This window comes from Delphinapterus leucas, chromosome 10, assembly GCF_059928025.1.
Source record: "Delphinapterus leucas isolate spDelLeu-1000000601 "Yukka" chromosome 10, BTC_Dleu_Yukka2, whole genome shotgun sequence".
Lineage (NCBI taxonomy): Eukaryota > Metazoa > Chordata > Mammalia > Artiodactyla > Monodontidae > Delphinapterus > Delphinapterus leucas.
In genome coordinates, this window is record NC_143138.1 from 65,703,361 (window position 1) to 65,727,908 (window position 24,548).

The 24,548-nt window shown below is 54.1% G+C and overlaps 2 protein-coding genes across 6 annotated transcripts in view; both read right to left on the reverse strand.

Annotated features, from left to right (window-relative positions):
* Window positions 1–5: 5 nt before the first annotated feature.
* NCKIPSD (NCK interacting protein with SH3 domain) lies at window positions 6–12,544 on the reverse strand. 2 transcript variants are annotated; one of them, XM_022573223.3, is made up of 13 exons: window positions 10,430–12,544; window positions 7,756–7,865; window positions 7,325–7,529; window positions 7,062–7,152; window positions 6,318–6,808; window positions 4,892–5,062; window positions 4,663–4,749; window positions 4,436–4,574; window positions 4,273–4,353; window positions 3,942–4,070; window positions 3,743–3,835; window positions 3,443–3,615; window positions 6–911 (listed from the first exon to the last, which is right to left on the reverse strand). In XM_022573223.3, the coding sequence occupies exons 1-13, from the start codon at window positions 10,598–10,600 to the stop codon at window positions 708–710; spliced, it is 2,145 nt and encodes a 714-aa protein (XP_022428931.2). In that variant the 5' UTR covers window positions 10,601–12,544; the 3' UTR covers window positions 6–707. The 2 variants fall into 2 exon arrangements, with proteins under 2 accessions (XP_022428931.2, XP_089775377.1); XM_089919251.1 differs by having other exon boundaries at window positions 3,424–3,615.
* An 84-nt stretch (window positions 12,545–12,628) lies between these two features.
* IP6K2 (inositol hexakisphosphate kinase 2) overlaps window positions 12,629–24,548 on the reverse strand; it is a 29,342-nt gene continuing 17,422 nt past the window's right edge. The window contains exons 2-7 of one of the 4 annotated variants that reach the window (XM_089919266.1): window positions 21,035–21,362; window positions 19,222–19,290; window positions 18,908–19,130; window positions 17,707–17,882; window positions 13,849–14,024; window positions 12,629–13,402 (exon numbers count right to left, since the gene is read on the reverse strand). In XM_089919266.1, the coding sequence (XP_089775392.1) occupies window positions 12,902–13,402; window positions 13,849–14,024; window positions 17,707–17,882; window positions 18,908–19,130; window positions 19,222–19,290; window positions 21,035–21,236 (1,347 nt within the window). In that variant the 5' untranslated portion in view covers window positions 21,237–21,362 and the 3' untranslated portion in view covers window positions 12,629–12,901. Of the gene's footprint in view, window positions 13,403–13,833; window positions 14,025–17,706; window positions 17,883–18,907; window positions 19,131–19,221; window positions 19,291–21,034; window positions 21,363–24,548 lie in introns of all 4 variants that reach the window. The other 3 variants (XM_089919265.1, XM_022573222.2, XM_089919267.1) reach the window with 3 other exon arrangements.

The window sequence follows — 24,548 nt, forward strand, 5'->3', positions numbered from 1 at the left end:
GCCTGTTTCCAGATGCCTGTGATTTATTTCCAAGCTGAGCTGCAGCACACAGGAAAATACACAAGGCTTTTCGGTCTACGCTTTTACAGAGAAAATAGATTCTGTCATTGGCTTTATCAGTGCCATCACCTCATTCTGTGAGGCTCCAGGGTGGATGGCCTGTCTCTAAGACTCTGCTTTCAAAGAAGCACCTTGGCCAAGACCTCTGGGGGTTGGAGTGAGGGGCAGAGACCCCCACGGGGTGGCGGCTGGGGGGACAGAGCACATGAGCAGCACTCACTGCGAAGCTAAGGCAAAGAACGGAGCTGGCGGAAGGTGCCTCCTCTAACCCCAGGGACACGGCTTGCTGAAGCCCAGGACACAGACCAGGTGGGCGCGGGGGATGAGGGCTCTGGCCCAGCCTGGAGCAGCAGCAGGACTCTGAGTGTGCATGTGTATGGGGTGGGGAGGCATGCTGAAGAGGCAGCCCAGCGGGAGATGGAGGGGCTTCAGTTCACACTCCCCCTGCCCCAGCATAGCTCCCAGCGCGTGGTCCCTAATCCTGCGCTTGGCCCCTCTCATTAGCTCTATTTCAGGTGGGGGCCCCTGCTTAGGTCCCTTCCACCATCACCTCCCCTCACACTGTCAGTGCAAAACATTCTTAGGGCCAAGCCTCCGAGTCCCCTGCACCCTACCCAGGGCTGCAGGGAAGGCAGGAAAAGAAGGTGCTAGCTGGGGGCCTCGCCCAGCACCGGGAATTCCTTGCACATCTCTTGGACAATCATGCGGTCCATCTGACACTGGGGCGAGGCTTCCTCCTCGGTTAGGATGCGTCGCAGTGTGGCCTGCAGGTCGGGGAGCCGGTGGCGGTGCTGTAGGTAGGGTGTGGAGCGGATCACAGCGTGCATCAGGGAGAGGTACTCCATGCGAAGCTGTGGGGAGACCAGGCAAGCTCAGGGACCCCAGGGAGGCACTGAGACTGCCACCAGACAGGGACAGGCCACTACTGCCTCCTGGCAGCCACACGGACCCCAGGGCTGTGGACCACCTCACACCACTGAAGATCAGGGTTGCATCCCCAGCACCCAGGGTGGACCTGGCACAGAACTGGCCTTTGATAGTCATTGAATAAGTAAGTGAATAAATAAATCATCTGAGACACACACAGTCCCAGAACGCGGCCGGCCCAGGGAAGTCCTGCCTCAGAGAGGTGGTGAGGGGAAGCAGCGAGCCCCCATCCCTCCTGTAATGCTGGGCCCCTGTGGGGCTGCTGTCTGTCTGTTGGAGGCCCTCTGCTTCTCACTCTATCCTCTCACTCTGGAAGATCTCATTCACACCCACAGCTTCAAATAGTGACCCTCACTCAAACCTCTTGCAGAGACTCTCCGGTGAGCTGCAGATGAGAAAATCCAACTGCCCACTTGTCACCTCCTGCTTATCTGAGAGAGAACTCAAACTCACATAACAACCATCAAACTCGTGATCTTCCCCATCTTCCCAAAGCTGAAGGCTTTCTCGTGTTCTTTATTTTAATAAAGAGCACTGCTGTCCATTCAAGTGCTCAGGCCAAAACTGCACGTGTCCCCTCCGGTTCCTTTCTCCCCACACCCCGAATCCAATCCGTCCCAGTAAGACCCGGCCGTCTTGCCTTCTACGTGTGCCCTGAATCCATCTCTAACACCCCCTGCCAACCCACCCTCCCAGCACCTCTGGCTTTAACGGCTCCAAGAACCACTCCAATCTGACACCCCAGCTGCTCCTTATCCTCACTGAGACCCTGATCCATTGACCTGGCGCCAGCACTTTTTCCTCCATTTGCTCCCCTCACCATCCCTCATTTCTCTCTTTACCTCTGATTAGAGGAGTCAATACTCAAACCTTCTTTAGGCAGCATCACCCTGCTAACTCCCAACCCTGGTCAGACCAAAAAGCACCTGCCAATCAAATCCTAGAAGCTAAGCAGCAGACAATTAGAGTCTTGTGCAGGCTTGAACGGCATTCCCCACCACAAACCTCACTGCCTGGCACCCCTGCCACTTTCCTCTGCCACGTTCACTGTTCCTGAAAGGACCACTGCCCACCTTCTCTCCATTTTCCAAACCTAAACTGCCCGATCAGTTGGCTTTGTGCTTCATGCAGAAAACAAGCAGACTTTCAGAAACGCCTGGTCTTCCCCCGGCACCCACACCTCACCTGTCCCCAGTGAATGAACTGTCCTGGCTCCTGCCAGAGGCCTTCCCTCCAGGGGGGCCTGGACCCTCCCCTGCTGCCTGACCTACTTGACACCCGCAGCGGCTGACTCTCCCGACACATCAGCCGTTTCTCCATGACTGGCGTGCTGGATCATTCCCTCTGACTCAGACATGCACCTGCATCTCCCACCTTTAAAAGACTTTCCCTGACCCCATGTCTCCCTCCAGTGATCCCCCACCTTTTTCTGCTCCCCTTCACTTAAAAACACACGAAGGTTGTCTCCATTCACTGCTCCCATCTTCCCCCTTTCTACTCCCCTCCAACTTCAAATCCTCTCTTCAACTTCCCACTCGGATTCTCTTCCCTCCAGTCCATGGACGCTGCTTGTGAATCACGCCTCATCTCCATGTGGCGAATCCCGTGGCTCATTCTCAGGCCTCATCTCACTCGGGCTCCTAACTGTGGAGACAGCTCATCCCCCTCCTCCTCCATACACGTGGCTTTGGGCTCCTGCTCTCTTGGTTTTCCTCCTGGGTGTCTCCCTATGTGCCCCAACTGTGCCCTGGGCTGAGGCCTGAGCTTCCCTCTGTCCCATCCATCCCACACCCTAGGTGACCGCACTGTCACAGGCTTCCCAGCACATCTATGCACAGCCAACTCCAAAGTGTCTCTTTCCAGTCCCAACTCACACCCCAGGTCCTCTGTACCTGGATGTCCAACAGGTATCTTCTCAGTCTTGACACATCAAAACACAACTCTATTCAAAGGTTCTTCCCCACCTGAGCAATCGGCACTTCATCCACCCGGTTGCTCCAGACCAATCCAGCAGCAAGCCCTGCCAACTCACCTCCAACACACCCCGGCCTGACCTCCTCTCCCAGCCTATTCGTGCCACGTGGACAGCTGCAGCCGCCTCCTCACCAGCCTCCCGCTTCTGCTGTGCTTTCAGTCTCCATTTCATTCAGGATGGTAATCAGATCACTTCCCCTGCCCCTGAGAAGGGGTGACAACCTCCCGCCGCAGCCTCCAAGGCTTTGTGTAAACTCTACTTCCTCCTCCTCACCTCCCACCACTCCCTCCACTCCTGCTTTCTTCAGACAGCCCACCCCCGATCACCTCATGGCGGGCTCCCTTGGGTCTTGGCACACCTGTCATGGTTGAGCGGCCTCCCACGCTTACCCGGCTCCAGCAGTGCCCCTCGCCCTAGTCTCCATTCAGCGTCAGATGCCCCCCTTTTGTTAGTTTCTACACAGCTGCCATCCCCAGGCACCTTATCTCCAGGCGACAGGTCCGCGATGTGCCGCACGGTGATGTCGATGAGCGCCATCATATCCGTGTGGTAGAAGATGGCAGCTGTGGCGGGGCTGGCGAACACGTCCTGCAGGAACTTGAGGACAGAGTGTGGTGGCTGAGGTTCATGCTTAAAGATGCGCACGGGGTCATCTAGAAGGCAGGGGGAAGAGGGGGTCAGGGCAGTCCTCGAGGGGGCCCAGAGTCACCCCAGCGAGTTACAGGAGTCATGGAGTCACAGGACATCGAAGGGGCCCCACACAGATTCCTGGGCCCTCACCCCCTCTGTTCAGGAGCAGCAGTAGCTTCTCGGAGAAGATCTTGACATTGGCGTGTTTGCTCAGAGCGGCCATGATGAAGTTCTGGTCAGGGGCTGAGGAAGGACACGGGGGTAGACAACAGCACAGGTGCTAAGCCTGGAGAGCCCCCCTCCTCCCCCCTACGGTGAGTCAGCCACCCCCGTCAGGCCCTGCCCCCACCTGGCAGGTGCAAATTGAGAGCCAGAAGTAGATTCATGCAGAGATCCGGCAGTTGCTCGGTGGTGTCCAAGGGCAGCCCGTCCTCAACGATGCTCAGCAGGAACTGGGCGAAGGGTGTGCCCAGGTGCTCTGGGAGAGGGGCACGTGGAAGTCTGCAGCCCGCCCCCCGTCACACACCGCCACACCGCCCAGCCTCCCTGGGTTTCTGTGAGCCCTGGAGACATTCAGTCAGACTACAGTCAGTGGGTGCCCAGCCCCTTGGGCCATGGGCCCCACCTCCAGCGGGCTGTTGGCTCCCTGTGGTCCGCTGGTCAGTGACCTGCCTTCTTACCATAGTGTGCATAGGGCACTGCCTCCCCCATGGAGAAGACCATGGCCAGAATGAGGGCGGAGTAACAGAGTTTCTGATGGTCTGCGGGGGAGCAAAGCAGGCGGTCAGAGCCCCCCAGATGGCAGGAACCTCCCCAGCTGGCAGGAAGCTGCCCCTCACTCACCCTGCGTGTCTGTCTGCATGTCCCGCGCCAGCTCCACAGGCAGCACAGATGACACTAGTGTGGAGATGATGGCTGCGTCCAGGCTGCACATGGCGCCGAAGCATTTGAGGAGCAGCAGCCGCAGCGATACCCGGTGCTCCTGGCAGGGGACCCTGTGTGCTCAATGCCCGGAACCCCCACCTCTACCCAGGTCCCTCTGTGCCCCCTCCCCTCTGTTTCCCACACACCATTTGGTAATAGGCCACCAAGGCCAGGACAGACTCGAACTCATTCCTCTTGCACATTTTCTTGCAAACTTCAGGGTCTGCATCCGTCTGTGGGGAGGACGAAGTGTGATGGAGTCACTCAGTGTAAGGTGGCCACATGTGAGTGAGCTGAGGATGAGTAGGGGAGACTCCCGAGCACTGGGAGGGATGGGGCAGGGGTGGGGGACACCTGGGGGCACCCAGCCCGCACCAGAATGTGCAGCAGCTCCTCCAGGTAGCAGCGGATGACACCCTCGTCCTCATACAGGGCCCAGCTGCGCTGCTGGGCGTCATCCTTCCGCCGGGCCAGGTCTGCAAAGATCACCTCCAGCCGCTGCTGGTCATGGCAGACCTGCCCTGAGGGCAGGGCAGTGCTCAGGTCCTGGAGGAAGAGGTCTGGCTCAGCACACTTGCCCCACACCATCTCCAGGAGGCCCACAAGGCCTGGAGTTCAACCTAGACCCTGAGGTCATGGCATGAGCTCCAGGCCAGTGTCAGGCAGGGGGCCCCAGCCTCACCTACCAGAGCTACCTGGAGCCAGCGTCATCGCAGGAAGGGTGAGGGGACCAGCCCCCAGTTCTCTTCCCTCCTCCCTGCTGCTCCCATCAAGCTCCCACAAAAGACCTGCTCCCACAGCCCATCCCCCAACATCGAGGCCGCCAAGGGCACTGACCCAGCTCTATACCCCCTCCCCAAGTAATTCCACTGCCCCCAAGTCTTAACAACCGTCTGGGACAGGATTCTGCATGAGACACATCCGTGGGGTGTTCTCCAACAACTTGCCTCCTGTCCCAGACCTGGATAAACATCCTCCATGAGGAAGGCCACCAACTCCTCACTGCCTGAATGTGACTGAGACTCCACCCCCTGATTCTACACAAAGTGGGACAGGCCTGTCATCTACCCACCTGCCGTGTTCCTCTTGATCCAGTGTCCCAGCACAGGCAAGCCCACTGACTCACTGCTCTCCACGCCCCAAACCAGAGCTGCAGGAGCCATGGAGCCCTAAGGAGAGACCTCTGGCCCATCTGGCCCCCACTGTGTAGACTTGACTCATGCCCCCCAATCCTGCTCCCTGACCAGTGCCCCAACCTTGGCAAAGGATCCCACCCGCCCATGATCCACACACACCTCATTCACATCTCAGTCAGCACTCAGGCCTCCATCATAGCTCTCGAAGCACCCACTGCTCTCCACTGCCAAGGCCAGCATGACACTGCCCTCTCTCATGCCTTATGTCCATTACTTCCCTGCAGCCTGAGAGAACTCCTGGCCACCCATGGCTGTCTCATCTGTCACCTGCCCCAGGTCTCACCTCCAACCACACCACTTGCTCCCTCCCTCACCCCCTGTGTTCCAGCCATGCTGGCCTTGTTCCACTTCTTCCTGTGAGCCAAGCTCGGTCCTGCCTCATGGCCCTTGTCCAGCCTGAGCCTCTGCCTGGAATACTCTTCCTCCCTTTCTCCTTCAGGGATCAGCCCAAATGTCCCCAGTACCCAGCACAAGGAAGCCAAGAGCTAGAGCTCAACAAAGACCTGTCAGGTAAAGGCTGGACACAGTGTGAGGGTGGGGAAGGGGCAGGGGCTGTAGAGCGGCCCCAGGATGGGGAGGCCCCTGGCCCTGTTGCCCACCCTCACCTTGCCCTCTACCAGTGAGAGGAGGACCTGCTCCATGATAGGTGAGCTGGCCGGCACTGAGGCCTGGATGTGACCCACCACGACGCCAATGGCCACTCGGCACAGCTCGTGGCTCAGGCCGGTGTTCCTCCGCACGAGCTCCATCAGCTCTGCCCCAATGGTCCTGGGCACAGCAGTCTCAGCCAGCGCCTTCTCTTCTGTGGTCCCCAGGCTCAGTGCACCCAGGGCTTCCAGCTCATCAGGGGCTGGGGCTGTATCAACTGCTACCTCCTCTGTAGGGGGCTCCGAGTTTAGCACCTTGGAGGGAGGGGGCTGAGCTTGGGACACAGTGGTATGCGTGCCTCGGCGGGGCACAGGTGGGGGCGTGGGTGAGCAGCTGGGGCCTGGCTCCGATGAGCTGGAGCCGGTATAGAGTGTGTCAAGGGAGGCGCTGCTGACAGAGGAGCCGCTGGACACAGAACTGCCCCCAGAGGGTGTGGTGTTGCGGCCGCCTGTGGGCAGAGAGGGGATGCTGTGCTAGGGCAGCCCCCTGGGGGCCCCAGCCCCTCCAAGCCCAGAGCCCCCGCCCCCCAGTACAGGGCCTAGTTCCTATGCCAGACCCTCCCACCAAGCCCAGAACCCCCAACTGCCCCGACACGTGCCCTGTCTTCCCCCCAAGCCTGGAGCCCCCAGTTCCCTGACATAGGCAGAGTAACCATTCCAAGTACAGGGTGCCCCCCGAGTCCCCCAACCCCGCCTTCTCACCACTCCCGGAGGCCAGTAGGGCCTCGCGGTCTCGGCGCTTCACAGGTGGGGGTGGCGTGGCGGGTGCTGCTCGGCGAGGCTGTGGTGGGATCTGGGAGGACAGAAGTGGGATCTGAGGGTACGACCTGGCTAGAGCCCTGAGCTTGGCATGGGCAGGACTATGGTTCCGGGCGGCATCGCTGACCCCAGTGGACCCCTGGCGCCTCTGGACAAAGCCTTAAGCTCCACCCACCTCCCTTTCCCAGGATGTTCTCACCATGTACCTGGTAGAGGCCTCCATCTGCCCCAAGATACTCAGAACTGGGCAGGCTGTGCTGCCGCTCGAATCCAGCTCTACACACCCCGTTGGGCTGCCTGGCAGCAGCAGCATCCAGGTGGTGGTCACTGGTGGACGGCGTCATAGCTGCAGGGTTGGGGGCTGAGGGGCCTCTGCGGGACAGGGTCTCTTTCCGGTGGTGGATCAGCTTCCTGAGGGAGGGACAGGGAGGTTATTGGGGGAGTTACCTTACGACTCCCGAAGTCCTCACATGCTCCTCGTGGGATGCGGCCCACCCTAGCCCAGGCTCCCCAACCTCCCACTGCCCTCATGCTCCACCCCACTCTGCACTACCAACACTGCTCTCTGGCGTCCCCAGTACTCACTGAAGGACCCCACCCCACGGTGCTTACTGGGCGGTTCTCCCGCCCCACTCACTGGAGGATCCCGCGCTGCTCCAGGCTGTACTTGCCACCATCCCGCATGGCTGCATTGTGCACAGCCTCAATGGCCCTGTCAATGGCTTGGAGGACATCCTGCTCCAGGCCCTGTGGGGGCAGGGGTGGGCAGTTAGGTCTGGGGGCCAAGTGAGGTACTGAGCCCAGAGCCAGCCCAGGATGGAGCCCGGGGCAGACAAAGGACCACTACAGCTGAAGCCTGTAATGCCAGATGTGAACACAGCAAGCTGAACTAGAATATGAAATGGGCTTCTCAAACTGCATCACTCAGGGAGCTGGGCCACGGGGAGGGCCCATGCTGCTGCTTTATATATTGGGGCCCTGCGCAGGATTTTACCTCACAGTGAGGCTCTCAGCTAAGATGTAGCCGAAAACCTGGGGTCTAGAGCAATACCACAGCCCATGGACCCTCAGTTTGAGGCCAGGAGTACACACTTAGTCTATCCCCAGGCTTGGCTCAGATCCCAGGCTGAGATGCCAAGCAGGGAGCCTCTAGTGTCTGGAAGTCTTAACAAATCACTCTGGATCTTGCTGATCCTTCACAAAACCAAGGTCACACTCCAGGACAGCCCTGTCCTCAGAGAGCCTTCTGCAGGCCCTGGTAGCTGAGGACAGGCCAAAGGGATCTCCTCTCTCCACCCCTGATGCCAGCCCCCATCCCCTCAAGCTATTCCAGGAATCCTCCAGACGTGCACTGGGAAGCAGCAGTTCTGTGTCTGTGGCAAAAGACAGACATGAGCGCAGGACCTGGCCCCTGCCCCAGATTCTGTGTTGCCATCCGCAGCAACTCAGGGGTCCAATCTACCCAGCCTGGCTGGCATGGGGTACAGAGTAGGGGGTGGCAGCTGTGGGACCAGCCACTCCCACCCTTCGCTGCCCCTGGCACACATGGTCCATCAGACATAGGAGCCTCAGAACTAAGGTGACATCACACCAGAGTGGGTTTGAGAAGCTTCTCTGATGGGGACAGACAGATGGACTCAGAGGTCAACAAAGCCCTCCAGGTAGCACGGGGCGTGTCAGAGCGCAGGAGACAGCAGACAGAAAGGGGGACAGAGAAAGACAGATGATACACAGAAAGCAAGAAAGATGGAGAGAGAGCGAGAGGGAGGGAGGGAGAGAGAGAGGGAGAGAGAGAGAAGCAGAGGGAGACACGCAGAAAGAAATTGAGATTTGGAGACAGAGAAGGGAAGAGAGTCAGAGGAAGAAACACACACAAGCGGAGAGTCAGAATGACACCGAGATACAGAGAGAGCCACGGAGACGAAGGCAGAGGGAGATATGCAGCAAGAAACCAACAGATAGACAAGATGGTAGCCTCTCTGCCCTCCCCAAACACCCAGCCCCAGTGGCCCAGGCAGGGGAGGGGCCTCTTGGGCCCTCGGGGAAGAGGCAGGACTTTCCTCAGAGGCCTCCAACAAGCTCCCAGCTCCAGAGAGGCTGGGTCTGACATGCTCACCCTGGACCCAGTAGCCCTGGTGTCCAGGGCTCTCACTCTTACCCAGACACTCCTAGATGCCATGAGGCCAAGGGTTTAGGGACCAGGGCCCATCCCCTCTGGTAAGACCAGATGACATCTCCAAATTTATCCTGTTATTTCTGTCCTGAACTGGGCTGGGACAGGATGTTTCCTAAAGGCTATGGACTAGGATGGGGCGGGGGTGTCTGGCACAGGGCAGACCTGGAGGCTCCAGGCCCTCCTTCCCCCTGTGATCAGAATAGACCAGCTGGAGACAACACATCCCAGCCCCCATACCAGGACTATTCTTGGGGAAACAGGAACTGGGGCTGCAGACTCCACTGGAAGGAAATGGGGCCAAAGCCAGACCGGGGACGCCATGGGGAGGTCTCACTTCCTTGCAATGGGAGCAGCCCCCACCCCAGGCTGGGGGCCAAGGAGGGATGGAGCTCCCTCATCTTCAGAGAAAGGAAGTCTGAAAAGTCAGGGCCTGAGGCTTGTGAAAGAGAGTAGTGCCAGGGAGTGTCAGCAGGGCCTGGGATCCCTGGTTCAAAGTGAACTGACGAAGGTGTCTTAGGAAAGGCTTAGGGGGTGACTGAGTACAGGAGAGTAAAAGATACTGAGGTCTCAGGGCTTGGGGGGTCATTTAGGGGAGGGGGGTGTCCATGGCTCTCAGGTCCAAATGGGAGAGGGGGTGTAAAGGCATGGAAGATGGTGGGGAAACAGGCAGTGTCCAGGGTTGCCCGGGTCTCAGTGGTGGAAGCTGAGGAAAAGGAGGCAAAAGTGTGGGATCCTGGTGATCCAGGGAAGGGGCCAATTAATTCTGGGGTCTCAATGATCTGGGGAACTGCTCAGAATTTGGTGTGCTGGAATCTCAGGACTGACTCTTGAATTCTATTCGGATGGAGGTTCAGATGTTGGGGCCCAATGGCTCTGGGATCCCGAGGAGTCTCAATCCCAGAGTTGGGCTTTTGGTAGATCTGAGTCCTCAGAGTTGGCTGTCAAGGCCCTGGTCTTGGGTTGGGGCGCGGGCTCTTAGGGTCCCAGTCCTCCTGGGGTTTCACGGTCAGGTTCTCAAACTCCTTATCTGCTGGAGGTCCCGGCGGGCCTGGGGTGCCGGGGTCTGTCCTGCGAGCCTATGTTGGAGCTCAGTCAAGGGGGCGGCTGAGGCCGGGCCGGGGAGGGGCACACTCACCTGCAGGCGGCGCAGGTAGGCGGGCGGCACGTAGCCCGTCTCGCCACTGCGCGCCCGCGCCGCCAGCCACCAGTGCGCGCTGCTGCGCTCCAGAACCAGGAAGGTCTCGCCCGCGGCGAACGCCAGCGCGTTGGGCTCCGCCGAGCGGAACGCGTACAGCGCGCGGTACATGAGGGTGAGTCGGGCCGGGGCAGGAGAGACGGCAGGGTCTGCGAAACCAGGACGCCAGGCCGGGAGCGCCTCACCGCGCTCGCCCTGCCCCGTGACACACCGCGCGTGCGCGCGCGCGCGCCCGCCCGCCGCAGCCCCGCCCCAGGATGTGTCGGCTCCTGCGCAGAAGCGCGGCGCCCCCTAGTGTCCACAGGCTGCGCGGCCCGGCGCGGCCTCCGAGAACGCGCTGCCCTTTCCGCCCCTTCCGTGGACTTCTGCGTCTCCAAGCTCCCGACTCCCTGCCCCAGCACCCTACCTAGAGCCCCAGACCCAGCTTTCCCGCCCGGCCCTCCACTCCCTTTACCCGCCCAAGCCCTAGTGCTGCGGCCCATCCGACTTCCCGAAGGAGCGCTCCGCCCGCAGCCCAAAGACAGAGCCTCTGTCCGATGCTGACAGTCCCATGCGTCCTTGCCACCCCAGGGGAGTGGGACCTGACCTACTAACATAAGGACAGCGACCCCGTGAGGGTAGTCCCGTTGTTGGATCTTGAGACACTTGGAGGCGCCCGCGGGGCCCGGGTCTGCTCCGTGTCTCTAGGCCTCCTGACCCCGCTTACCGCCCCAGTGGTGGGCAACGGGGAGCAAGAGTGAGGGGGGACGGTAAAAACAAAACCCACGGGGGGCCATTTCTCTGTCCAAAGTCCTCCCATCCTTGCTCCCCACCCCACCTCCTCTTTTCGGCTACTAGCTTCTCTCGTCCTCTGTAACGTGGGTCTTTGCATAGTTTCCTCTGCCTGGGACACACTTTCCTTCCTCACAGTATAAAGTCCGCAGGCTCCCACCCCTATCAATCGCTATCACATCACTCTGTTCTGTTGTCTTTGGGGACTTACAACTCCAGGTTATCTTATTTCTCATGCTTCCTTCTGAGAGCAGACAGAAGGGCTGGTGGAGGATGGAGAGTGGGGCACCATGTGGCCTTAAGAGCTTGTTTGGCCCACCTTCCGGTCAGCCCTGACTTGGTGAGGTCTTTGAAGTCCTAGGAGGGAAGGGGGAAACCCCGGGGAGAGATCCTAAGGGTCCTGGGGACCTCCCATTTCTGTCCAGGGGCTGCTCCAGCCACATTCCCCTCTGGAAGCCTGGGCCCAGGGAGAAGGGGCTGTAGGCACAACCAGGCCAGTGTATGCAGTTGGCCTGTTTTTGGACATAGTGGATACAGGCATAGTGGACCTTGGAGAGGAGGTGCTAGGAGGTTCAGGCAAGGCATGGGGTGGGGCTGCTAAAACTGGACATCTAGACCCTACCTTCTTAGCACTGGTTCTGTGTCCTTCTCCCTGGTGTCTGGGTCTGCAGTTCAAGACCTCTTGCCACACCTCTCCCTGAAACCATCCTAGCACAGAGCACAAGTAGCTCTCTTAGGGGCTGCCCTGGCTGGAGCCACATGAAGGATGACACTAGCGTGGTTGCAGTGGGGTCCAGGGCTGCGTAGGAGTGGTGACAGGTGGTGTGGCCAAGAGGACCACACTGCTCAGAACAACCCCTCCCATCAAGCCACCCACCTTCTGGGACCTCCTAAGACCTTGACCACAGAGCCAATGGCTGCCAACAGACCAAAGCCTGGTGGCTACCTGAGGCCCCAGTATTGACTCCAGGATGTCTGACATCACAATGTCCAGCCAATTAGCTGCTACCAGTGGCAGAGGAGCTGGACCCAACGTTTGGCACACCTGCTGCCCAACTTTGGCTTAAGCTACATGAGGGCAGGGAAAGACCTGTATCAACAGTCAATTGTAGTTCTCTGCATAAGGGGTGCTGGGACAGACCAGCACAGATCCCAGAGGGACCCATTTACGGTTATGTGTGTGGGTGCTTGGTTAAGGGACTGAGGACTAAGCCAAGAGGCTATGGTGACTTTAGGGTCCATGGGATGGGGTCACTGGAAGGAATATATTGCTGGGCCAGGGTGGAGGTCATGGCATATGTGATGTTTCTGAGGTTTGGGAGGGGGGATGGCTGCCTATCCTTGGGCAAGAACGACAGCAGCACTGTGTACAATTAACAAAAAGATTTGTATTAGAACATTTACACTCAGGAAAGAAAGAGGTATCTGCATCATCAAATGTGGAATGTTGAAGAGAGAGTTAAAATAAATAAAGACTCCGAGAGCGGTTGGGGCTGGCTCAGGCTGGGACTCATAGAGGCCTCTGCCCATCAGCTCCAGGCTGCAGGGGCCACCGCCTGGCCATACTGGCCTCCTCCCCGACGCAGCACAGCTGTGCCTGGGACACAGAGAGTCTCTCAGGTACTGCTGCAGCCAGCAAGCTCACTCCCCACTTTCCTCACTTATCTCTGTAACAATGTCTATCAGGCTCTGGAGCCCAAAGATATAGCCAGCATCCTGGCCCTCGTGTACCACACTGTCCTCACCATACAGCCTGCAAGTGGTGTGTGCGAAATCGATCATGCGCACGTCCACCGAGCTGGTGCCGATGGGCTTGTAGGCATAGGCACCAGCCGACTCGTCGGCTGACTCCTCTGACAGGTCCTCCAAGTCCTCAGCATCTGAGTCCAGGGCCACTTCAGGCCGCTCCTTCCCATCATAAATGACCAGCAGGGAGCTTGAGTAGAAGCGGTAGGATTCTTGTCGCTCCAACACGGACTTGAGTTCAGTCAGCTTCCTAAGCACAGGGCCCAGGAGCTCGCGGCGCAGGTACCGCCCGTTGTGGAAAAACTGGAAAAGTGCCTCCTTGAAGCCCTGCACGGACAGCTTCCGGCCGTGGTACTTGTTCATGAACATGAGCTGCCCACTGCCTGCCTGGTATACCTGTGGGAGGGAGACCAGCAGGTGAGGTGCTGACAGCCATCTCAGGGCCTAGACCCTGGGGAGTGGCAGCGATATGACAGTCCTGGATCAGATCCTTTAATTTGTTAAGTATCACAAGAGACACTGTCCTTGCCAATCAACACCCACTCAGGATACAGCCCTCTGACCTGGGTTCCATCACCAGCCCCCTGCTCAGTGTATGTGTTGGTGGAGAGGGCCTAACTTTTTTGCCTTTCTCCCCCTCCTGTCCACAGCCTCTGGACTCAGCCAACCAGGGCAGCCCCAGAGACGATCACCCATGCAAGCATGCTTCCTTTTCTAACCAGAAAGTGACAGGTTCATTCAAATCTGGAATCTTTTGAGAAAACGGGACTACGCCACGGTGGGAGAATGGCAGCTCCTGGATGCCCCAGCCAGCCCACACCACGCACCTGCACTCCTCTCACCTGCATGCCACACACGCGCACACCAATGACTGCAGACGTGCTCTGCTGGCATTTGCGGATCTGGTTGGCTGCCTTCTCCTCTGAAGCATCGTCACCATGCTGGCGCGTACCCATCTTGAGGTCCAGGACACAAGGCACCTCATAACGGGAAGTCAGGTTCTCCAGTAAGATAAATTCTGAGTGGTTAAGGACAATGCCCCTCTAATGAAAAGGTGCTGCTCCACGGGGCCTTGGCATTCCCAGGGTACAAGGCCTGCACACAGTGCCCCAGAGATCCTGCTATATTTCCCATGCAGGCAGCCCAGGCTAGAAGGCTGAAAGACACCTTCAATTCTTGTCAGGGAACTGGCCTGAGAACAGCCTGGGAGACACACACATCATTCCCTGAACTCAGCAAGATGTGGGACCATGGTCCAAAACATACTGTCCTAGGGACTTCCCCGGTGGTCCAGTGGCTAAGACTCTGCACTCCCAATGCAGGGGGCCCAGGTTCGATCCCCGGTCAGGGAACTAGATCCCACATGCGGCAACTAAGGGTTCGCACGCCACAACTAAAAAGATCCCACATGCTGCAACTAAAAGATCCCGTATGCCGCAATGAAGATCCCATGTGCTGCAACTAAGACCCAAAGCATCCATAAATAAATAAATATATTTTTTAAAAAAGTGACACAAATAGCAAAACAAAACAAAAATAGAAATGTCCTAAATTACAAACAGAACATCAAATAAATTCAGTAAATCCTAGTCTTAAATATGAACTAGAAATATCAGTATGAACTCATGAAAAGTTTTCTCTTTAAAATAAATATGTATTTCCCAGATGTGGGCACTGAAAAGATCTAGAAACAATGACCGGATGTATGAGCTCCCCTAGTGCCCAGACCAGTGCTCCTAGAGCAGGGCCAGTGAACCATGACCCCCTGCTCACTCACTGTTGTATAACCTATAAGCTAGGAATGAATGGTTCTTACTTTTTTTTTTTTTTTGGCTGTGTTGGGTCTTTGCTGCTGCGTGCAGGCTTTCTCTAGTTGCGGCGAGCGGGGGCTACTCTTTGTTGCGGCGCGTGGGCTTCTCATTGCAGTGGCTTCTCTTGTTGCAGAGCACAGGCTCTTAGGCGCATGGGCTTTAGTCATTGTGGCACAAGGGCTCAGTAGTTGTGCCTCACAGGCTCTAGACCACAGGCTCAGTAGTTGTGGTGCACGGGCTTAGTTGCTCTGTGCTATGTGGCATCTTCCCGGACCAGGGCTCAAACCCGTGCCCCCTGCATTGGCAGGCAGATTTTTACATATGTGTGTGTGTGTGTGTGTGTGTGTGTGTGCGCGCGCGCACGGTACGCGGGCCTCTCACTGTTGTGGCCTCTCCCATTGCGGAGCACAGGCTCCGGACGCGCAGGCTCAGCGGCCATGGCTCATGCGCCTAGCTGCTCCGCGGCATGTGGGATCTTTCCGGACTGGGGCACGAACCCGTGTCCCCTGCATCGGCAGGTGGACTCGCAACCACTGCGCCACCAGGGAAGCCCTCATATATTTTTTTATTCATTCATTCATTCACTTATTTATTTATGGCTGTGTTGGGTCTTTGTTGCTGTGCGCAGGCTTTCTCTAGTTGTGGCTAGTGGGGGCTACTTTTCGTTGTGGTGCACCAGCTTCTCACTGCAGTAGCTTCTCTTGTTGCGGAGCACGGGCTCTAGGTGCGTGGGCTTTGGTAGTTGCGGCTCGTGGGCTCTAGAGCGCAGGCTCAGTAGCTGTAGCGCACGGGGTTAGTTGCTCCGTGGCATGCGGGACCTTCCTGGACCAGGGCTTGAACCCATGTCCCCTGCATTGTCAGGCGGATTCTTAACCACTGCACCACCAGGGAAGCCCTATTCTTATATTTCTAAGAGGTCAAAAACTGTATGGGGTGGGACAGGGAGAGTGGGAGGGAGATGCAAGAGAGAGGAGATATGGGGATATATGTATATGTATAGCTGATTCACTGTTATAAAGCAGAAACTAACACACCATTGTAAAGCAATTATACTCCAATAAAGATGTTAAAAAAATCATAGTAAAAATAAGAATTAAAAAAAAAACTATATGTAATACTTCATGACACGAAAATTGAATGAAATTCAAATCTCAGTGACCATAAATAGAGTTTTATTGGAATACAGCCACATTCATTCATTTACATTATCATCTATGGCTGCTTTCAGGGTACAAATGGCAGAGTTGTGATGCAGTCAGTGTATGGCCTGCAAAGCCTAAAATATTCACTGGCCATTTACTGAAAAAGTTTGCAACCCCTGGTGTAGAAGAATGACTGAATTCACATCTGGAATATGAAATATACACGAGTCTGTACCAGTTTCTTCATATGGGAAAGACAGCCATCAGAGACTACTGTGATTGTGTCAAAATGACTCAGGAGCCTATTTTGAAAGGCTCCCACTTGCCAAGCATGGGACAATTTGAGCATCAGTAAAGATAACTGCAATGGACTAAAACACGTCAAATATGTTTAAATTCATGGGTTCATAACAATGCTGAAAACCTCACTGGTCACCTTTGGAGGGTGTTAAGAAACCATCTCTTTATTCTAAATCTAGTAAACAAAGGAAAATAAACTCTTAACCTGCCTTTCCTATATGAACTATACCTCAGGATAAGCATATAGTTGATGAGGAAGAGTTTCTCTTTACAGAAGGATTCCAGCTAATGAATGAAAAAGGAATGACAAAATTAGAAAATCACCTAATGAAAAAATGGCTCTAAGGCAACTGCAATACAAAAGAGAAAGACAACAAAACACTGTGCTTCCCGATGGACAGCTACAATACCATCTCTGAGGGATTCTTGCCCCCACCCCCCCAAAACTGAACCTGAATCTGATCAAGCTTGTAGATAAAATTATCAACTCAATGGAAACAGAGGGGAAAGAGTAACGTGTAAAAGACACCACAGGATGTAATCAGTATAATCCAGATGGTGGGAAACTCTAGAAGACCCAGTTTCTTTGACAAGAAATTTCCAAGAAGAAAAACCAGAAAGGGTATATTAAAAGACTTAAACATTTCAACCAAATGTAATGTGTGAACCTCATTTGGATCCCCATTCAAGCAAATCATCAACAAAAATATTTATGAGACAATTAGGAAAATGGGGTCACAAATTAGATACTTGATAGTAAGGAATTACTGTCCACTTTTCAAGGAGTAATAATGGTATTAATGTTTTAAAATACCTTTATCTTTCAGAGATACATGCTGAGGTGTATATAGATGAAATGAAATATCTGACTTGCTTCAGAGAGTGTTCAGCTGGGGGCTGCTGGGTGTATAGAGACAGTCATGACAGGAGACTGACATGACTGGGTTAACCAACTGCTGAACCTTGGTGACTGGTACTTCGAGGTTCAATGCATTATTCTATCTGGTACATCCAAGTTCCCTGACTCCAAAAAAAAGAAAGGACCCTGTGTTTTCTTCATGTGCTAACCTGGTGAACCAGACTGAAAGGTCAGTCCTACCCCACCGCAGACCCTGGCAGTTAAGCACTATCTGGGGACTTCTGTAGGAGTCTGAAAACACGAACCAGGTCCTTGCACTCCAGGCTAAAGCCCCCCGGGTGCAGGTTGGTCCCTCCATGAGGTGCCCCTGACCCCCAGGAACCCATCAGGCTCCCTCCCCAGCACCTGCACTCCCAGACCAGCCTTTGGCCCCGAGGGAAGTAATATATGCCCACAGTTACCACGTAGGGTGTCCTAGCACAACCATGACTAAAAAAAAATTCAATTTCTCTCTGCAAGCTCGTAGGGTCTCCTCTCACTTGCCCTCCCTTCTCCCCAAGGCAGAGATGCCCTATGAACAAAGGATACTGTACTGGTTCCGATGTTTTGCATTCTCCTTCATTCTCTGTAACTGTTGCTGGTGACACTTCATGCTCCAAGGGTTGTAGTGTTTAAGCTGGGAACTGACATTCCCCTTTTTCTCTACACTGTAGTACAAGACTTCAGATTTCTTCAGCCACTCAAATTCTTCTTCTAACTTATGGCTATAAAGAGACAAGGAGCCAATAAATCATAATGTCTTATCAAAACTCAGGGGCAAAAAGGCATGAAGGAACTTTCTGGAGTGATAGGAAGTTTCATACCTTGATGTGGTGGTTGTTTTAGTGCACATAGTAAACACTTCATTTACCATAGTATATTATACCTCGACAGTTGATTGATTGATTTAGAAACTTTAATCTTTATTTATTTATTTTCTTTTTAAAAAATGTTTTAGGCTGCGCAGCATGCAGAATCTTAGTTCCCCAACCAGGGATCGAACCCATGCCCTGTGCATCAGGAGTGTGGAGTCTTAACCACTGAACCTCCAGAGAAGTCCCAAGACAGCTGATTTAAAAAAAAAGGGGGGGGGTGTCAGCTCGCTGTTTTTCTACAGTAAGGAAAACCTTCGATGAAAGAACAACCTCTGCCTCCAGCCCGCACCCTGCAAGGCAGCCTTCACTGCCCTCTTCTTCTAGGTAGTACACCCCCTGGCTTCTGGAACATCCAGGTTCCCTGACTCAGAATGCTGGAGACTGAAATTCCATGAGAATAAGTCAACCTACTTAGCTACGTTTTTAATATATATATAATTTATCTTTTCACAAGCTCTGCCAAAGTGTGGCACTTGGAGCGCTCTGCCTACGGGGATCCCCAAGATTTGGGGATGCCCAACTGACCATTCTGTCTCCCACTATCAGTGAACAACCTGAGGTGATGGGATGGCTTCTGTCTGGGTCACTGCTACATCCCCAGGATGCCACATAGGGCCTGGCACAGGGCAGATGCAGGAGGAGTGAGTGACTGAAACTTTTTTACAGCTGCCACTACAGTTGTTTAACCCGAAATGGCATGATATAACTCAGAGTCAATTAAAGAGAAGCTGGGCACACCATGTGGGAACTGACCACTGAGTGACGAGGTACCTACTAATAAGTCCATAGTGTGAGTCCTTAGCTCTAGGCGACTGGGCTGTAACTGAGATCCCTCCTCTCCCACTGAGCTCAGTCTCCTCTCAGTCTATACCCACCTCTTCATCTTCTCCTCCTTCCGGTGCTGGCGCACCCAGTCCTTAGGGATCTTTTCTGTTTCTAGGACGTGATGTTTTTTGTTTGTCCACCTTAGCAGCTTACTTTTTGGTTCACAGTCTGAGTTATCTACACTGTCCATAGTTCCGTGGTCCCCTTTTAATGGATATGCTATTAAACACAAGTTCCTGTCTTCATCTTCTTCAAAGCGCACAGATACCACACCTGGAAGAAGGGTGAGGAACAGAGAGGACTTTTAATTCCACAGGAAGATGTGTTACAAATAACATGATTGTAACGTTTATTTTTTTCTTACCCTGTTCCTTAGTCTCTATGTTGCCAGAGGCCCCAAACTCATCTGCAAACCTAACAAATATCAAAACATCTAGAAAAGATGACACCATACAAGACAAGCAATTAAGGAGCAAACATGGCCGAGAGTCTTCCTCTCTGATGCACTCAACAAGGCAAGAGCCAAAGAATTACAAGACACATTTTTCCATCATTGAAAATGTTTATTAATTTTTATGTAATTCTTCTAATCCTAAGAGAGACGTAAAAACATTTGCTCTTTATATCTTGTGGGAATTTTTAAGGCCCTAAACAGAAACTCCAACAGCCTTGAGGCTTGCTTTAAAGCAGAGCCTGAACAGAGATTTGCCTGAGGGGTAAGAAGCATCCAACGGTAAGGGAAGACTGGGCAAGCAAAACAAAATAAAGGAGCAAACGAAACAAACCACACAGCACAAAAGACACCCTAGCAAAGGCTTCTTGCAGTGCCCCCCCACTGGGCACCCCAAGCCTTTTGCCCTTCTTGAATATATTGCTTTATTGGTCTTTGCAGTCTCATGTCACAAAAGAACAAAATGAACACAAGGCAAATAGGGTTGGGCTGGGAGCACAGACGCGTAGTGGCCTTGAAAGCAGCTTTCCCCGAGTCTCTAGAACCTGCCATGTGTAATTAGACAGTCTTTGAGGAGGGGGCTGTCAGGTGAAAGTGTTTCAGCAGGTGCCGACGAGTGCCTTACAGCCGACTGGCTGAACACCTTTCCTCCCAGGCCTCTGTGGCCTGGGATCACTCAATTTGCTCAGTCCTTGCTGCAGGGGAATGCGTGCTCAGAGAGACGACACTTCTGAGGTGGTACCTGGCTCTGGGCGCAGAGGAGCCGGGGTGGGGAATTCAGGGGACCACATTTTCCTGTGGCCATGGGAAAAGAACCAGGGAAAAAAATGGGGGCGGGGCAGCCAGCTAACAAGGGGCCTTTGGCTTTGTCCTGGAAAAAACAACAGAGAAGGACCAAGTGAGGGCCCCCAACTCCCCCACCCCGACCGCAACACACATGCATATTCAGAGTACAAAGAGAGACGCCCAGTACATTCTGTCTTCAAAGAGCATGTTTCAACAGTTCCAGAAGAACCCAAGTTGTTCAAGAGTCTTTTGCATAACCAGGTAATGCAACTTTAAAATTAATTTCCTTAATGGATTCTTCCTGATTTACAAAGGATCTCCGCCCTCCCCAGGAAAGACCACACCATGCTGTTGGCTGCTGATTCCCCCCCACCCCCACCAAAATGCATTATAAGAAGGAAGAAAGAGTCACCACATGTGAATCAAAGGGTTGCCGTAATATAGCCATTTCGGGGACATTCCGTAATAGCAAAGGGCTTCAGCTAATCAGCACAAGCCTCCCACTCCTGCATTCCATCTGACTCAACTCTGCTCCCAGCCTACCTAATCAACAGGGCTTCTGGTCTCCTGGAGGACAAAAAGCAGGCGGCAAGTATTCTGGGTAAAATCCTCCCAAAGTCTTCCCCGGATGTCTCCTCATGGGGGACTATGGGTTACCGAGATAAAGAGACACCTGAACATAAAACACAACTACACTTCCACCAAAAATAAACTCAAAACAAACCCACAAAACAAAACAGAATTGAGCAATCTTACCGGGACTTGAAAACTGAGGGTGTGAGGTGCTGGGCGGAGGGCCAAGAGGAGAAGGAGGAGGGAAAACACAGAGTGAGTGGGAGGGGTGAGGGCTCCGGGGATGGCTGCCTGGGCTTTCCTTGGCCGCGACGCCTTGCATGTCCTTGCCAGGCGCTGGCGACCCCTACAGCAGCTGGGGGCTCACCTTTGTACTGGGGAGTGAATTTGCGCATCTCCGCAGGGAGGGTCTCGTAGAACTGGTGCTCCCTCGGGACCAGAGGCTTGCACAGGGTCGTCTCGTTGAAGCGGAGCACGCACGAGTGCCCCCCGACCTGGTGGACAAAGGGCTCCAGCAGGATGCCCTTGGCGCGGGGCTCCACGTCCATAGCCCTGAAGGCTGGGCTCATCCTCCAGGTGCAGGCAGCAGGGAGAAGGGGGAGGCAGCGGGGTGCAGCGGCCAGCGCGTCCTCTGTCGTCTGTCCGTGCGTCCGTCTGTCTGGCTTCAGCTCCTCGGTTGTGTGGGCCAGGACGCTCTGCCGGAAGCAAAGAGTGACAACGGAGTTGGAAAGGGCCAGGAACCGCCTTAGAGGCGCTAGCCCTCCTCTTCCGGCAGAAAGACAAAACAGCCTGAGCTCCCGCGGGGTCCCGCCCACGCCGCCCACTTCGGCCCCGCCTCCTCCCACAGAAACAAGCAGCCAGAGCTCTCCCCCGCGGGCCGAAGCCGACTGGCAGGGACTGGTTGCGGGACCCCGAAAGAGCCCCAATCACCCCACCAGGCGTTAGAAAGCCACTACCGCGAAGCCACGACGACGAAATTGTGATTTTAGGTAAAATCACCATTTCAAACCTAATATCCTGATTAAATCTTACCATTTTCTAATAAAATTGTTAAACTTACAGTAATTTATATCCAAGTCCCTCCATTAATTATATAAATATATTTTAATAGACTTTATTTTTTTAGAGCAGTTTTAGGTTCACGGCAAAATTGAGAAAATACAGAAATTTCCCATATGCCCCGCATATGCATGGACAGCCTCCTCCATTATCAATATCCCCCATCAGAGTGGTACACTTGTTACATATGATGATGAATCTACACTGATACAGCACCATAGTTTACATTAGGGTTCACTCTTGGTCGTTAATTTTTTTTTTTTTTTTTTTGGCGGTACGCGGGCCCCTCACTGTTGTGGCCTCTCCGCTGCAGAGCACAGGCGCTGGACGCGCAGGCTCAGCGGCCATGGCTAACGGGCCTAGCCGCTCGGCGGCATGTGGGATCTTCCCGGACCGGGGCACGAACCCGGGTCCCCTGCATCGGCAGGCGGACTCTCAACCACTGCGCCACCAAGGAAGCCCCGTTAATTATGTTTTTATAAAATGCATTTAAAGGGAAAACCTACTTAGGCACCATCTAGTAAGATTTACTCCCCCAGGGTGCACACACTTCCCTGCTCAAGGCCAAAGACAAGCCCCATTAACCTTATTAGCAGTGGAGCTTGGGCCTAGCTTTAATGATTAACATCTGTATCGAAAAACAACTGATCAAGGCTGGCTAACTCCTTTTAAAAAGATACACAGTGTTCTAGGTCACCAACTATTTTTATCCGTTCTATCCAGATCTCCAAAAGCTGGGGCACACCTTTAAACCAAAGCTGCATTCTTGTGGCACTAAGGGGTCTCATTCACTGAGATCCAGGAACTTAGACCTGACTTCAGATCCCCAAGCACACTGGATCTCAGCAAAGCACACCTCTATGCGCCTGTGGACCGTTTCAGGGTCTGTCAACCTCCTTCTGTTTTCTGTCTATAATTTACAGACTACACAGTTGCCACTAGCACTACTAATGGGGCTTGGGTTACATTTCAGTATCTGTACAGGTTTCTTACTGGGAACTCCTCCAACTCCCATGACTCCAACTGAGATGGTGGTGGTGAGAATGGGTTGGCTGGAGATTTGCCCACTGTCCGCTAAGGTGGGTAAAGCACCCCAGTCTATGCTAGGCTCACTATAGGAACTTACTTCATATGGTCCTCGGGATACTTTCTATGAGGTAGACACCTCTCTCCCTGTTGGAAACAATGAAGCTGATTCTGGGAGCTGAGGAAACTCATCCAGGGCTAGGGACAAGAAGCCACAGTTTCCAAATGAACCTCAATCTGTTGGATGCCCCCACACAGCTGCTTCTGGGGCCCAAGGTCTCTGGCACATCTGCCTTGGTATAGCACTTAAAAGTATATGGGACAGGGCTTCCCTGGTGGCGCAGTGGTTGAGAGTCTGCCTGCCGATACAGGGGACACGGGTTCGTGCCCCGGTCTGGGAAGATCCCACATGCCGCGGAGCGGCTGGGCCTGTGAGCCATGGCCGCTGAGCCTGCGCGTCCAGAGCCTGTGCTCCGCAACGGGAGAGGCCACAACAGTGAGACGCCCGCGTACCAAAAAAAAAAAAAAAGAAAGTATATGGGACATTTATCTTGTCCTGTGACAGTGCTTTCACCATGTATTTATATTTTTTGTTTATAAAGCAGCCTCTTTAGGGACTTCACTGGTGGCGCAGTGGTACAGAATCTACCTGCCAATGCAGGGGACAGGGGTTCAAGCCCTGGTCCAGGAAGATCCCACATGCCGCAGAGCAACTAAGCCCATGCTCCACAAGTACTGAGCCTGCGCTCTAGAGCCTGCGAGCCACATCTACTGAGCCCATGCACCGCAACTACTGAAGCCCGCGCACTCTAGAGCCTGTGCTCCACCACAAGAGAAGCCACCGCAATGAGAAGCCCATGCACTACAACGAAGAGTAGCCCCCGCTCGCAGCAACTAGAGAAACCCCACGCGTAGCAACAAAGACCCAACACAGCCAAAAAATAAACTAATTTTAAAAATAAATAAATAAAGAGTTTAGCTGGTGTTAATCTCTTCCTTTCAGAGAGAACGCCCATTGGACTCAAGGATTAGGAATCAATAAGCTTTCCTATATGCAAAGAGCAGAATACCAAAGCTTCTGATTTCTCACCTGGCACTACCTTCTCATTACAGAAGCCCTCAGGAGGGCATGTGCTGTGAGGAGTCCCAAGACACAACACAGGCAATCAGCTCGAAGGATGAGTACCTTCCAGCCATTCCAGACTCTCTCCGGAAGGTGGAGCTCTGAGATGCTTGGCCACACAAGCCCTTTAGGTTTATAGAGACCAATTCACACCAGTTTTTCAGTAGTGAAAAAGACATCTTGAGTAAGAGCAACACCAAAGGAAAGCTAATGACTCATGATCGGTCTGCCAGTACCCAAGCAAAAACCAGGTACCATAATTATTAAACTGTGAAAGCACAAGATGCTCCCCATGGGCCAGACTTTAGAAACACAATTCAAACCTTTCATAAACGTGTAAAACTCCTTTTGTTACTACAGCAATGCTGACACCAATGCAATCCCTTTCCAACTCTGTTCAAGATTCCTTAAATGTATTCAATTAAGTAGAAAAAAAATCTCTCTCCAGGCATCTCTCTTACCCATTCCCCACCTCCAGCGAAAAATCCAAAACAAAAACTGGTCCTTCATGGCAGCTCTCTGGAGTATGGTTCGTGGGTGTGGCTGGAGGCTGAAAAGCCCAGTGAGGATCTATACCTCCTTCTCCCAGGTCTCCCGTGTGTTCATTAGCTGCTGGAACCTTGACACGGAACCTTGCCAACCCTCCCGCCAGCACCCAACTCTGGCAGTCCAC

Excerpts from the sequence above, each read along its gene's own strand:
- NCKIPSD (XM_089919251.1), bottom strand. The coding sequence starts at position 10,600 with ATGTACCGCGCGCTGTACGCGTTCCGCTCGGCGGAGCCCAACGCGCTG. Across the intron at positions 4,354-4,435 it reads CATGCAGACAGACACGCAGG|ACCATCAGAAACTCTGTTAC; the intron begins GTGAGTGAGGGG and ends GCTCCCCCGCAG. Across the intron at positions 4,071-4,272 it reads AGTGCCCTATGCACACTATG|AGCACCTGGGCACACCCTTC; the intron begins GTAAGAAGGCAG and ends CCCCTCTCCCAG.